This window comes from Rhinolophus sinicus, linkage group LG10, assembly GCF_036562045.2.
Source record: "Rhinolophus sinicus isolate RSC01 linkage group LG10, ASM3656204v1, whole genome shotgun sequence".
In the NCBI taxonomy this organism is placed as follows: domain Eukaryota; kingdom Metazoa; phylum Chordata; class Mammalia; order Chiroptera; family Rhinolophidae; genus Rhinolophus; species Rhinolophus sinicus.
Window position 1 is genome coordinate 107,312,714 of NC_133759.1, and position 15,129 is coordinate 107,327,842.

A 15,129-nucleotide genomic window follows, 5' to 3' on the forward strand; every position below is an offset into this window, starting at 1 on the left:
CGGCGGACATGGCAGCGCCGACGGCGGGGCTCTGGGACCCGCCCCCAGGCCGCTGGCGCCGATCCAGGTGCGAGTGGGCGGAGCCCTACCTCGCGAAGCACCTGGGCGGCCGCCTGCGTGCAGATCACCAGGAAATAACTGGTGCTAAGTCCAGGGGCGGCAGGCAGACAGCTTGGGCTCAAACCCGGCTCTGCCACCCACGTGCTTTACTTAATCGCACCTTGCCTCAGTTTCCTCACCTTCCACAGGTGCATTAAAAGGTGTTGAAAACAGCATCTGGCTCAGGGGACTTGGAGGCTGATAGGCCACGCCTGGAGTGCAGTGAGGCCTCCAGCAAGCGGTTGCACGCAAGCCTAGTCTGCCACCCACGTGTCCCGCAGGACGAGGGTCAGCGCTGTTCTCTGGTACTGTCACTTGCTGTCTCGGGCATCTCTGAGGGGGGTTCACAGGTCTCCATCTACTCCCTGAGGGTCACACAGGAGGTAGTGTTAACACAAGTTAGGGCCAGGCATCGGTTTTGGTAGGAGCCTGTTACTGTGCTCTTGGCAGCTGGGACCAGGAGAGCAAGGACCTGGCGATGCCGGACGAGGTCCCCTCAGGGCACAGAAAGGCTGGTTCTGGGTTGATCAGCCTTTTGGCTTAGAGCTCATTTGATGCTGGACCTCAGAAATTAAAATGCTTCTGAAATTCAAGTGCAAGGCTTCAGATTATAGATGCACTTTCAGAGAGCACAAACCCTACTTACAAGTTTGCTTTTCCAGTGATTCTACAATCTTTGTGTTCTCAGGAGGATGAGGAATTAGGTTTGTCATGGAAAAGGGCATCAAGCATCCAGAGACCAGGGCAGTGAGTGACCAAGGGCTACAGGCTGCAAGCGACCACGGCAAAGCAGTGCCAGGCCACCCACCCTGGGCCTTGCACGGTGGGAAAAAAAATGGAATAAACGCAGCAACAGAGTTTATAAATATATAACTATGTTTATTTGAATATTAAATAGTTTTTAAATTACAAGCAATTTATTGAATCACACTATGCATCAATATACAGTAAAAATCTTACAATTTAAAAATGTACACAATTTAAATGAAAGTTCATTAACTGTTATATTGCCATGAACCTCTTGCGACTGTGTTAAAGCACATCAGGGAAACCTCACAGGTCTGACTGCCCCATCCTCCTCATCTGCGGATGGAATTAACAGTGGACATGCACAACCGTGCACCGCTAAGACCTACCCAGGTCTGTGAGAGCTTGACCAACAGGCATGTTCAAGCCATTCAAATAACAAGTTGTTGGAAATTCAATACTGTCAATACACCTTTAAGAATTGATCTATATACTAAAGAGAATTTTCTTTAATAGTCAAAACTTGAGCCAACTCCCATCACTACTCGAGAATATCATTTTTGAGATTGAAATCTGAAGTAACTCTGTACAGCCATTCTTCTTTTAAGGCTGCTTCTCATAAGGCTAATATCTTGAAGCCCCTGTAACTGAAGCCCAACATTTGGAGACTAACCCGTGGTTCACTTCCGGAATTTTCAGGTGAAAATTAAGGGCTGAGTTGAATAAAACTATTAGCTGCCTCCCTTACACTCGGGCCCTCAGGACAGACATGCAGTAAGTAACGAACCCTACAAATACCCTATGGAAAATGTCACTAAGAGGAAGAGGTTTCCATTTGAAAGGCGTTTTATGGCAGCAAGACATACAAAGACTTTTCTTAGATAAACCCATTTCTATAGAAACAATTGCAGGTACATTTAAAAATAGAATGAAAGTCTGTTTTCAATTCAGCTTCCTTGAGCTTTTTCACCCTTAAGATGAATGGCTTCTTACCCAGACACAGTCCATTTCAGAAAGATTTGGGGAACACCTTTTCTACATTTCTCTTTCTGAGTTACAGCAGGAGTCATTTGATAACACAAATTAGCATCTAGCTAGGAAGGAAATGAAGGTTAGGTTATTTTTATTATAGGATTTAAAATACGTAAACTCCACCAAAGTTAGACTAAGTAAAACCTCGTAGGTTCCGAGGGAGGCTGGGTGAGGTATTACAAACCTCACCCATATCACCGAGAGAATCCACTGATTTATTTCATTGTGTAACTTACTAGAGCAAGTACGGTTTGAAAATCCACTACTGGTAACCAACTGAGTTAAAAAAAACTGAGACAACAAAGCACATGCTTACATTTCAAAAATGGGCTGAAAATTTTAATGTACATAATTTATTTCCTGTGTATTGCTTAAGATTTCAAAAGAACATGTTAACTCACGTTTATTATAAATATAAAATCTTCCCTACCATGCAACCCTCCCCCAGTGAGATCTACTACTCCAACCCACCCCCAAATCAATGTATAAAACGCTTTTTTGGGGGCAATTAATTATGAGAGTGATATAGACTTAAAATAAATTAAAATGGGAATTATGTTGTTAAAATCTCTTTAATCATAGTGAAAAATGTACAGCTCCCAAATACCACATTTATCCTGGGCTGACTGTATAGACTACACGTTCTGTGGATCTGCTTGATTTCAGTCATTAAATCTGAACTCCTTAAACTTAATAATTAAAAAAACCTCAATTCTCTCTAACCCACGCTGGTTGATGTAAAAATTTAGAAAGCTCAGGAAGTCTCCATAGCAAGAAATTGAGTTTGACAATTTTGGCAAAAATCACCTTCTAAGGCCCCGTTACCTTTCTTCAATGTGCACACCCTGGGGTTCAGTTTCCCTGGCAATGCTCCACGCTCACCCCGGGGGAGGGACAAGGGGGCCCTTCCGCTAGTCTGGATTTTCTTGCTCTGCAAAGCTATTGCTAGTATAAAGTCAGTGGCCTGAACCCGAATTGATAGTAAAGGTCATTATTTACTAGGGAAACTAGCCAGTATACACGTTTGCGTCTTGCACTAGGACGCGAGTTCCTGTGACAGCCTGGGGCCCGGGAGTCAACCTGGCGTTACCTTCCTCTGGAGTCGGGAAAGAGTATCAGCACCGGAAAACAGCGGGGTGATGGGCAGCGCAGGGCTTCATGGCAGACAGGCCGAGCCAGGCTCAGCACAGCGCTGCTATGCTGCTCCAGCCCCGGGAAACTTCCCGATGTCCCAGCAGAACTCAAGGGATGCAGAATGAGGTCACCAACATGATGAGGTGACAGCGGACACACTGGGTTCCTTTCACAGCGAGGGGGAGAACATGGTGCTGAAAGCAGAAGGGCAGGGCCAGTGCGATGCGCCTCGGAGCCGTCTGGGTGTGCTGGCCATGCAGGGTCGCCTAAGGTCTTGACCAGGAGGCCATGCCCGCTGCAGAGGCTCTGCCGCCATCCCTGTCTCTGCTCACAGCTGCGGGAGGGAGTGGATCTCCTGGGCTATAGAGAGCAGCCATGCCTGGACGTGACACGACTCGCAGTGGTTCTGAGGCGAAAATTCAGCTCTGGAGGTTATTGAAAGCTTAACACCGGGGCTGAGCTTCTACAAACAGGATGAGTTCCCGCCGTTCTCTGCTGCCTCGGCCCCCATGGAGCAGCTTCTCCCTTGGTGTGCCGCCCCTTCCGGGATGAAGGGGTTCGAAGGACACTGAAGCCACAGAAGCCTGTGCTTCTAAAAACCAAGCAGAAGAGCCGGTTTGGAGGGGAAGTGCCTCTGGGCCACGCTCGGCTCCCCGGGCCAGGGGCCAGGGGACCTCCACATTCTAACCTGCAGCTGAGTTCTCGGGTGCACCTAAAAGGGTTTTCCCAAAGGGTTTTAAAAAATTGGAGAGTGGGGTGGGAGAGTCACCGGAGGGGCTGCACAGCACTTCAGTGCCTCCAGAAGCCTCATCTGCTCCAGGGGACCCTCTCAGAGAAGAGACCAGATGGGGTTCAGTGAGTCCACACACCACAGCAGCCTTTTTGGACGCATCAAAAATGTTTCCTCCAAGGACACAAAACACTAACATTCGGAATCACTGATCATTCACGGACGAGTACCTTGTGTACAGTTCCAGCAACTCTAAGGACGGCATAACACTCAAAATATTTAAGCTTTACAGGTACCATGCAGAGCAAACAAACTATAAAACAGAAAAACAATCAAACTAGTGGATAGCACCAGCTTGACCTGCCTTATTTTCCATGAATAAGTTAAGATTCTGTACAATATCAGGGACTCTCAGAACATTTATCCACAGTGCAATTACAGAAAGCAATTAGTGATTTTTACAAAAAATAATAAATACGGATCACTGGTGCCAGTTCTCACCGTGTGTCCTCTGGGCCCGTGCACAGACGGATGCACAGGTGTGGACAGACAACACCCACATGGAAACCAGAAACAACTGGGAGCCCCCAGTTCTCCACGGGCCAGTGTTTCCGGTAGGTGAGAGCTGTCGCGGGGCAGCCAGTGGCTGGCCAGGACCACGCCTCCCCAGCCGGGCTTCCTGCCGTGGGCACCAGCACTGAGCCCCACGGAGCCTGGCGCTGGCTCCCATTCCTCCTGAGTCTCTCTCCCTGCCCATCTCAGCAGACATCGCGTGGGTGGCGTTGCTCGGCCAGCAGCACAGGCCCGCCCTGGGAAGCAGCCAGGAATCCGAGAGTGCGTCAGCATCCCGCTAATCTTTGTCTCCATCTTCGCTGCTTCCTATTTGGGAGACAGCAAGCAAAGCTGGGTTTTTTTTTGTTTTTTGTTTTAATTAAAGTTTATTGGGGTGACAACTGTTAGTAAAGTTACATCGATTTCAGGTGTACAATTCTGAAAGCTGGGTTTCTAACCGATCGTCACAGATAAAAATAGTGTGGATAGCATCTGATCTGCGCTGCAGAAAAAGGAACTGAAACTAGACACGTGGACATCGAGCACCTGCCCAGCCCCACGTTTTCTTCCTGCCAGACTCACAAACACATCTGCTCGGCTCACACGCTGGTTCAATGTCAACGTTCAGGGCACAGGAGCAAATTAGCTCTGATCTCCACAAGTCCGCTGCCCTGACAGAGCGTTAGCTCACGGGCACTATCTAATCGGCACAATTAGGCACAGCACAAACACAAACGAAAGCTCTTTGTATCTCCCAGGTCTTATTTGATCTGCAAACTTCAAATAAAAAAAAAGTGCCTATTAATGTTTATCTTCCAATCTTGTTAAGGGGAAAAAAGGATCCACATGTTCAGATAATGTGACTTCAAATGTGCCCTGCCCGTGACTTTCCACCCAGGTCTTCTGGGATCGCACCAAGACCAAGACTTAATGGCAAAATCAACATTCCCAGAAAAGCCAGAGCACGTTTAGGCTCAATCCCAAAGCCAGGGCCAAGTGTTCTTAAGAGCATAAGCTGTCCGCAGAGCTGCTTCTCTCTGGGCGCAAGAGGTGGAGGTGGGGGCCAGGTGGCTCATAGCAAAAGGGAAGAAGGGGAGAAGGAAACGGGGAGCATTTGCTGGGGCAAGTTCTGGCGACCCAGAGCCACACTGCTTGCTGCTGCTCTGCCCAGGCCACTGGCCCAGCAGGAGGCAAGAGGGGACACCTGCGAGGAGTACGGAGCCTGTGGAGTGACAGGGGCCTGGGGGGCAGGATGTGGTCCTGAGAGCACACTGAGAGCTTCACAAAGAGGTTTTTCGAATTTACTCAGCAAATACCAGGAAAGCATCTGATACCACACATCACGTCCAGTGGGGAGATCTCCTGGCTGCACCCTCCCCCCCCAACCGCACACCCATCCTCACCTCCTTGCTCCATGTCCGAGTCCGTAAGGTGTGTGAGAGAGAAGCTGGCAATGTTGGCAGGAGTAATGGAGAACCTGGAGTAGGGAGACGTGTGGGGCCAGCTCTGCTCCGTGCTCCGCACTGGGGGCGGGGGCGAAAAGTACTTTGATGTTTGCAGAGAAGGCTTGGAACTAAGCAGGTTACTTGTTGTCTTTGACATAAAAGGGTCTGGGGAGAAGTCATCATCCCATTCAAAGCCTCCACCTACAAGTACAAAATAAAAAAGAATTGTCCTTTTATCATTTCATGATAAAGAGAGAAGAGTGCAAACACAGAGGTGTGCTCTGCAGATCAGCGAACAGGCCCAACAGATGACAGAGTGCTCCCCGTGTCCTAAGGGGGTCATTAATGCAGCATGTGTTTACATAATCACAATGCACTCTTTTAAGTTGCTACTTCAACCTGTCAAGGAAGTGCAATACCTTCTTCATCTGTTGAACTTTCGGAATTTATGCCCCTGCTCAGGTAGGGGGACGCTGACACCGGTGCCGGGCTGCTCAGCTCGGGGCCACGTGCTTCGCCTCCACAGTGTCCCAGCTCTTTGGTTGGGGTCTCCTGAAAAGCCAAACAGAAATTCCCATCAGCAAGTCCTGCTCATGAGAGCCCACCAGTGGATGATTCACAGGCCGGCAGCGCATCTGACTGATGGGCTGTGAAATGCTCATCTTAAAGCAGGTGGCTCGTGGGACGGGTGGGATAGAGACACACAGCCCTGTCTCTCCCACAGAACGCAGCTCTAAGACCCGGGCAGAATGCGCCATGCGGCTACTTGAGGTCTCTGAGAAGTAGCAGGAGTACTCTCATCACTCCTATTCGACATGGTATTGGAAGGCCTAGCTAGTGCAATAAAGTAAGAAAAAGAAATAAAAGGCATAAAGATTGGAAAGGAAGAAATAAACCTATCCCTAGAAAATCATAAGGAATTTAGAAGGGCAGCAACAAAAAACCTCCTAGAGCTAATAGTGAGTATAGCAGGATACAAGGTCAACACACAAAAATCAATCACATTTCTATATACTGGCAAGGAACAAATGGAAACCAAAATTTAAAAATTACCTTTTACGACAGCTCCTCAAGAATGAAATACTTAGGTATAAATTTGACAAAACATGTGGAGGAGCTGTATGCTGAAAACAACAAAACACCAAGAAGAAACTAAACAGATGAAGAAACATACTATGTGCATGAACTGGGCCTCAACATAGTAAAAATGTCAATTCTCCCCAAACTGACCTATAGATTTTATGCAACTGCCATCAAAATCCCAGTAGGATTTTTTTTTTTTTTTAGCTATAGACAAGATAATTCTAAAAGTTACATGAAAAATTAAAGGAACTACAAAAGCCAAAACAATTTTGAAAAGGAAGAAAAATGGTAAAGGAATCCCACTCCCCAATTTTAAGACATTATCACAAGGTATTAGCAAAGGGGTAAGTACACAGATCAGTGGAACAGAACAAAAAGTTCACAAACAGACCCATACAAATATGATCATTTAATTTCTGACAAAGGGGCAAAGGCAATTCAATGGCTAGGAGTTATTTTTTCAACAAATGGTACTGGAACAACTGGATATACATCCAAAGGCAAAACAATGAACCCCAACCTAAACCTTACACAAAAATTAACTCAAAATGTAATAGATCTAAATGAAAAACGAAAACTTTTAGAGAAAAGAGAAAAGATTTGGGATACAGGGCTTGGTGAAAAGGTCTTAGACATGACACCAAAAGCATGATCCATAAAAGAAAAACAATTGATAAATTGTTATCCATCAAAATTTTAACCTTTTGCTCTGTGAAAGACAAACCAGAGACTGGGAGAAATATTTACAAACCACGTATCTGACAAAGGACTCATGTCTAGAATTATAAAGAATTCTCAAAACTCAAAAGTCAAAACAAAGAGAATCCAACTAGAAAATGGGCAAAAGAAGAGACATTTCATTGAACAGGACATACAAATAGCAAATAAGCACATGAAACAAACAAGCCCATGAAAAGGCATGAAACATCACTAGTTGACAGGGAAATGCAATTTAAGAGCACTATTAGATAGGACTTCACACGTACTGGGAAAGCTAAAATAAAAAATAACGACACTACCAAGTGCTGGCAAAGATAAAGAAAAACTGACTCTCTTATACACTGTCGGTGGGAACATAAAATGGTACAGCCACTGGGGAAACAGTTTATCATACAACCTAGCAATCACACTCCTGGGCGTTTATCCCAGAAAAAAATTTGTGTCCACACAAAAACTTGTGCACAACTGTTCAAAGGCCCAAAGTGGAAAAACCAAGCTGTCCTTCAGTGGAGAATGGTGAAACAACCTGGTACATCCATACTGGGGAATACTGCTTCAGCAATAAAAAAGGAACTACTGATACATGCAATTGGATGAATCTCAGAGGAATTCTATGCTGAAAGAAAAGAGCCAGCTTCAAAAGGTTATACGATGTATAAGTCCATTTATATGACACTTGAAAAGACGAAACTAGTCTGAAGAGCAGGGCCCAAGAGGCACGATGCGGAACGAGAGGCTGTGGCAGCCTCTGTTCTGAGGACGAACAGCAAGGGAGACAAGAGCCAGCAACTCTCCCTCCTAGAACATAAAGGGATCCCGCTCAGATGTGTCTGTAACTGAGCTTTACTTACAGTCAAGCTGATTCAAGAAGCGAATTCAAGGGCTACAGAGACTACTCAACAAAGACTATCTTCTTAAAAAAATATACTTGAATTGTAGGCTCTTTCATTTTTAAAGAAGGCAAAGTCTGAGCCCACTGACTGGGGCACAGCAGGCCACCTGCCCCACAGCAGGGAGGAGGGCCACAGTCCCTGTCGCCGCCCCACAGGCACTGGTCTGAGTCTCTAGGGCCACTCCCGAGCCACAGCTGTTCCAGCTTGCACCTGCATGCGGGCGGCACTGCCCATCATCAGATATCAGTCTGCTCTGGAAAGGGAAAGCGGTTTCAGTAGGGTTCTGCCAGGAGACCCAGGAAGAGCATCCAGGCCTCCTTCCCCTAATTTCATAGGAGTTCCCTGTGAAAACTACATTTCTGCATATTCTTGGAGCTGTCACTGCAACCTAAGCCAGATTCCTTGTTTTGAGTAACCATAAAGCAATCTGTGGCCTCAAAATGGGAATCAGGACCACAGAGCACATTCCACTTCCTACCACATTTTGGAATTCTCTAGCGCGACCGTCTGGGGATAACAGATACCTGGTCAAAGAGATAGACTGTGACATCATCAAAAAACGTCACCGCCTTCTTTTCTTTTCTCCAGGCATCCGGGAGCTGGCTGAGGGGATCTGCGGCCGGCGGCTTCAACAGGCTCCGCAGGTGCCGCCCGTCCTCGTTGCTGAGGATCACGGGGACGGGGTGCTCGCTCTCGTCCTCCGACTCGGAGCTGAGGCTGTGTAGGCTGAAGGCCCGCAGCTCCTCGTCCGAGTCGTCGCTGTTCTCGTCCTCCTCGTCCGCGTCGATCCCGTCCTCGGACAGGTCGAGCATCCCTGACACGCCCAGCTTCCCCAGGTATTTCCCTTCGATATCTGGCTCCTTCAGCTTGGGGCCCTCCGAGTGGCTGGAGACGGACTTCTCCCCCTGCAGCGCCGAGGGGCTGCCGCAGTGGAGGGTGGACTTTGCAAATGCAAGCAGCTCGTTGGTGTTGGTCCCGGTGGACGCGATCGAGCAGGGGCGCTCTTCTTGGGCCTCGAAGTCGTCACCGCTGCTCGGCTCTGAGTTCAACAAACTCGAGGGGCTGCCAGCCTCGTCTTCAGGAGGATGTGGCTCCCCAGGAACGTCCGTCAGTGCTGGTTCTGACGTTTCCCTTGATTCGAGGAGACTGGAATTTGGCAAAGCAGATGGATAACTTTGGTCTAGCTGGCTGTTTTTGGTTTCCGGGCAACTGTCCTTGGTGCCAGGACTTTGCGCTGGGATGAGTGGCTGAGGCGGAAGCTGATCTGGTACCAAGGCCACGGCTGACAGGGAGGCTCCAGGGAGCCCCTCTGTCTTCTTATCAGGTTCAGAATCATTGTCTGAGAAGTACGCCGAGTCTCGGTATGAGCTCTGGGAGGTCACTTCGGTACCTCTGTGGCCATCGGCGGTGTCTGAGATGACGATGATGGGGTTGGGGGACGGCCCTCCAGGACCGCTACCTCCTGCTGCAGTCACGTCACAGGCTGAGGCGCCATCGGGAGCAGGGTGCAGAGTCCATTCAGGGGACTCCAAGTTCTCTGTCTCGTAGCCACTGTCGGCAGGCTTATCAGGGGGCAAGAGTTTCTGAGGCGTGTGAGAGCCCCCAGAACCCAGCAGAACTTCGTGCACGTCCACCGAATCCAGAGAATCTGGGGTCTCCACCGACTGTTCTGAAGTTGGAATGGGCGTTGACAAGCTGTCCTCTAACAGACTGTCTTGGCTGGTCGAGTCTGAGGACAGGGCAGACGCCAAGCCCACCTGTTCTGCAGCCTCGTTACAGTTCAGCTGGTTCCAAGTCTCCGCAGCCTCCGAGTTTTTCTGCAGCAGACTGCTCCTGTGACGGTCCGCTGAAAGCGGCGGGTTTTCTAAGTCTTGTCTCAGCTCTGGAAGACCACTACTCCCTATACTCACTTCACTGGCAAAAATGTCCGCAACAAGAACTGCGTCACTCGGGGTCAGTCTTGGGGCAGCCTCACTTTGGTGAGTTAGCGCCTGGGACCTGTGGCCAGTGCCGTGTGTTTTGGCATCAGTCGAGGGAATTTCAACCGGGGCAGTCACAGAGCCTGGATTCGTTTCTTGGCAGAGACCGTCATCATGGCTACTGGCATCTCCACACTTGGGCGTGGTTTCTCCCTGCTTTGGGAACGCATCTGGAGGTACACTGTGAGGCATTCCTTCTGTCTCGAGCGAGGCAGAAGGTACCTGCACTTCCGGGGAAGGGGACAACGAGGTGTTCAGAGTGTCCTTGAGCACACCTGTGTCTTTACCCTTTGCGCTTAGGTTTTCCTGCAACAAAGAAAAGTCTGGTTTATTGTCAGCAAACTGGAGCTCAATATCTAAAACATTTCTATGTGGCGTTTCTAATATAGTTTCAGTAAAGCCAGCATTTTTAAGTTCTGCTTGAAGACTATTTATGTGTTCTTTGCTAGACAACGCGTCTTTCAGTAAGTTCTTCTCTTGAAGAAATAAAAAGTTTTCTGACAATTCTTGAACACTCACTCGACCAACATTATCTTGGTGCATAAGGTTTTCTGCTGAGCAAAGAGGTTCACAGTCAAAAAGCTTCCGGGGCTTTTCTTTCTCCAAGTGGCATGTTATTCCTGACTCTTTGGGGTCATCTGAACTTGAACTTAAAGTGGCTGGCTTAAAGTCAGCTTGAACGCCGTTTAGTTCCATTAAGTCAAATATTTTTTGGTGACTGGGCAAATCCTCCGACTTGTCACAATCACTAAATATGTTGTTAAAAGGGCTCTCGGGGCCCCTGGTAACATGCACGTCCTCGAGTATGCCGGGATCTTTGGGGTCTGCACTGCTTTGGAAGAAATCCTCATCCGTGCTGGACTCCTCAAATTCAAGATGTCTGAGTGTCAGAAACTGGGGCGCCTCGTCACGTGTCCTTTCTGGATTCTCCATTTCAGTTGTAAGCAGTGCAGGGGGGTAATCAAGCTCCAAGTTGCTCCCACTTTTTTCTTCTAACTGGATGTAATAGTCGCTTCCGACAGAAAGGTTGTGGGCATCAAAGACGGGGACCACTCCGGGGGCTCTCATGGGGACATCCTGGCCACTGTCGTCTTGTTTCCCAGGCCCGGGATCCGAAAGCGAACTCTCGAACACTTCAACTGGAAAGAAGATGCTCGTGTAGGACAAGGCTTCGTCTGGGGGGCCCCGGCTGCGCTCGTCAAAGTGATCGTGCTTTGCTGCCTCCCAGACATACTCGAAGCTTAGGCCCTGGCTGGTTTCAGTCACCGTGAGGACCTCCTCCATTTCCCGACCAAGCCGATCCCTGGTAAAGTGGTCGAGGATCGGGAACGCTGCGCTGTTGGAAGTGTCTCTGCTGTTTGTATTTGGTTTAAGAGCATTCCACTGTTGCTCAAAGTCGACTTCCGAGTCCCTTTGGCTTTGCATCCGCAGGTAGGTGAGCAGTCTGTGCACGTCCTCGGCCGCTGGTCTCCTGTCCGGTGACAGCCAGCAGAACTGTAAAACTTCATACCTGAGCGACACAGGAGAGCTAATTAATGGACTGATAATAAATTGTTTTAAAATAAGAAAAGATTTTACAAGGACCCCCTACGCCAACTCAACGCCACAGAAGTTTCTACACTTCAATCACTGCCGACCACACGAATGTGTTCAATTCATGGTGAAAGAGGCAATGAAGAAACACAGCACTTGGCCCACTATTTCCTGTGTTCTCAACACATCTCGCAGTATCTCTGGGATTCTTTGGCCTCGTCATCTGTTCCTCTGGTGTTTGTCCGTGGACCGATCCAATGAATTTAGAAAGTTTTAACACGTTTTCCTCTTAAAACAATTGTCACAGGAATTCTGTGTAGTAAAGATGTGTGTGTCTTACCGTTTTTAGATTCACTCACTTTATTTTGTGAGAATGCACACGGACAAAGACCATTGGAACTAATCTCTAACTACCCCCCCCATAAACAGTAGCAGTACACTCTTCCACAGCACATGGTTTCCTGAGATCATAAAAGGAGCTGAAGATGGAGGGAAATGAGTAGAGAATGAAGCCCAAACGAGGCAGCAACCAAGAGCTGGATCTCCCAAGGGTTGGCTGAATACGGCCAACATCTTAAACTGCAGCCACGAGACAAAGGGAAGACAAAAACAATGTCAAAGTATTAAATCTATAGTGTGTATGTCCAGTTATCCTCGGTGAGATGGTTCTAGCAACCTGGGGAGCTGGGCACTGCCTACACGCAGGGGTGCCAAGCTTCAGGGGCAATGCCAGCCAGGCACACGGGTACAGACAGAGGCCTAAAGAGAGGTGAACCTGATGGAGTAAGAACTGGTCTGAAGAAGTGAATTTGTTTTCCAAAAACATTACGCAAATTATTTCCAACTGCCAATTTAAATATTATCATTTCTAAGCTATCTCTTTTCTTACATACTAAATACCACTTGTGTGAACAGTTTCATTTAAAAACAATTCCACAATAGCAAATGCCCTTACTGTTGATTTTTCTAATTAGTTGACTTCCCATTTTTTTCTTACTGCACATAATATATAAATTTCTGCTACTTGTATACATTTTTCAAAAATAACATTAAATTTTATAAATAGATGTTAATTCTAAAATCAGTCACGAATAATATACAAATAATTGCTTTTGATAACATTTATTGCTTTAAAATTGGGAATATATTACTAACACCCACGGAAACAGGATTTCCTTATCTCTTGAAGGTAACAAAACAAAACAGGAAGTTACCAACCATCTATCAGAATAAGGCTGCTCCAGCTGGGGCTTCGGGAGTTTTGTGTCTCTTTCTCGAATGACATGATTGAGAACATCTAAGTTGGAAAGGTGGGAATAAGGCTGAGCAGCATTATCAAAAAGTTCCCAGAGTGTCACACCCAGGGACCTGCGGAAAAATGAAAACGGTTATTTCTTTCTCCCTTACGATGCCGAATTTTTAACACCCACATTTTCATTTGTACAGTCACTAGGAACTTTAAGGACAAGGTGTGTACGGAAAAGGTTATTAAAGACAGCTCTCGCACATGGTTAAAAGCATGGTTAAAAAAAGAGAGATGTCCATGAAAATGAGGACCACAACAAGAACAGCGCCTCATATTTACTACTGGATACTACTCTAGATAGAAGTTCTGGCCAATGCAAAAAAGCACGAAGCAGCGACAGCAGGCAGAATCACAGGGAGGAGCCAATATGACTCTCAACTTGCAAACTCAAGAAATTATTTGAAGGAGCATTAGAATGAGTTAAGAGTTCAGCAAAATGGTTAGATACAAGATAAATATCCCCAATCCCGAGTTTTTGGTAGAAAAAAATTCCATTCACAACAGAAGTAAACATCAGAAAATCCCTAAGAGGAATCCTGACGTGGACAACTCTTCCCTGGGGGACCCATACATTTCTTGCTGCAGTTCTTCCTGAGTGGTTTGGGCTGTGCTGCTATTAGGAAGGGATTTCCCTCCAATACTCTGCCCCCATCTGTGTGCCTGGGGGGCCACCTGCCCGAGCCTCTTGCCTCCAGGCGCAGCAGCTACCACAGGCAGGAATGCCCTTTGTCCCTACCGGTCCCACTCACTGATGCCCAGTGCTCTGTCCCCATGGAGATGGGCTCTGCTGCTCAAGTCAGATGAACACTTCATCTCCTCTCCGTGGTCTCTGCATTTCTTTCCCACCGTTTACTGCCTTCTCATGTATGACAGTCTCCCACTTACTGCAGTGGCTCACAAACCTGGCTGCTCATCTGTGTCGTGTGGGAGCTTTAAATGAACATGTTGGTATTTATGACCCACCCCCAAGGACTCTTAGCTGGTAGGTGCCTGTGCGGCCCAGCAAACGGTCTTTCTAAAAAAGCTCCCTAGTGATTCTGACGCCCAGCCAGGTTTCGGTATTGACGGTTTACATGACTTTGATCGATACCCACCAGACTGCTTGTTTGGATAGTAAATTGTATTGAATAAATAAGTTTATTTCACATTGTATAATATAACTTACGAGTTCAATTCTCTTATGCTACTTTCACAAATCAGTGAAAAAAAATCAGCATATTCAGTATCTAAGTTGAGAGATCATTTCTATCAAAGGAAATAAAAGGACCCAAAGTTCCCAATCCAACCCAAGAAATAAGAGGTGCCTTCTCCATGGCACAGAACTGCTGGGGCAGAGGGCCGCCGTGGATATAAAAGAAATTTAAGACAATTTAACTGAGGAAAATAAGAAGTTCATGTGAAATGCTACAGACCACAAAGGTGGGGTGTGATCAATGGCAAAATGAGTGTTATCACCATCAAGCTTAGTTTGACCTTGGGCGTATAACTCTACCTGTCTCCATTTCTCCCAATCCCTGACTTAACTCCCTGCCCCTCTCCCAGGAAGGCCCATTCCAAAACCCTGTCCAGCCCCATCTGACCCTCTTCTTCAGAGAACATGAAGCGCGGGTTTTTTTCAACTCTCCACCCCGCCACGTCTAACACCTTTCTTGAGCATAGCATCCCTTTCTTATCTCCTCAGACAGGCCACAGAGAAAAATGAGGAGTCTCCTGCTCAAGGTCATCCCGGCCTGGAGCTCTCGATCCTATCCCATACAGTCTCCTGTGAAATTATCACCAACAACCATTTCCTCTTCGTCCTGTCTATTCAACTCTTCACCTGGCACTGGCTCATGCCTCCTCGAGAACCTTTGAGCCTCTTTCTTCTGCGAAGAAA

General features: G+C 47.4%; 1 protein-coding gene across 2 annotated transcripts in view; it reads right to left on the minus strand.

Annotated features, from left to right (window-relative positions):
• Nucleotides 1-954: 954 nt before the first annotated feature.
• LMTK2 (lemur tyrosine kinase 2) overlaps nucleotides 955-15,129 on the minus strand; it is a 67,252-nt gene continuing 53,077 nt past the window's right edge. For both annotated transcript variants that reach the window (XM_019716485.2, XM_019716486.2), the window contains exons 10-14: nucleotides 13,166-13,315; nucleotides 8,960-11,924; nucleotides 6,159-6,291; nucleotides 5,698-5,940; nucleotides 955-4,621 (exon numbers count right to left, since the gene is read on the minus strand). In XM_019716485.2, the coding sequence (XP_019572044.2) occupies nucleotides 4,593-4,621; nucleotides 5,698-5,940; nucleotides 6,159-6,291; nucleotides 8,960-11,924; nucleotides 13,166-13,315 (3,520 nt within the window). In that variant the 3' untranslated portion in view covers nucleotides 955-4,592. The remainder of the gene's footprint in view (nucleotides 4,622-5,697; nucleotides 5,941-6,158; nucleotides 6,292-8,959; nucleotides 11,925-13,165; nucleotides 13,316-15,129) is intronic.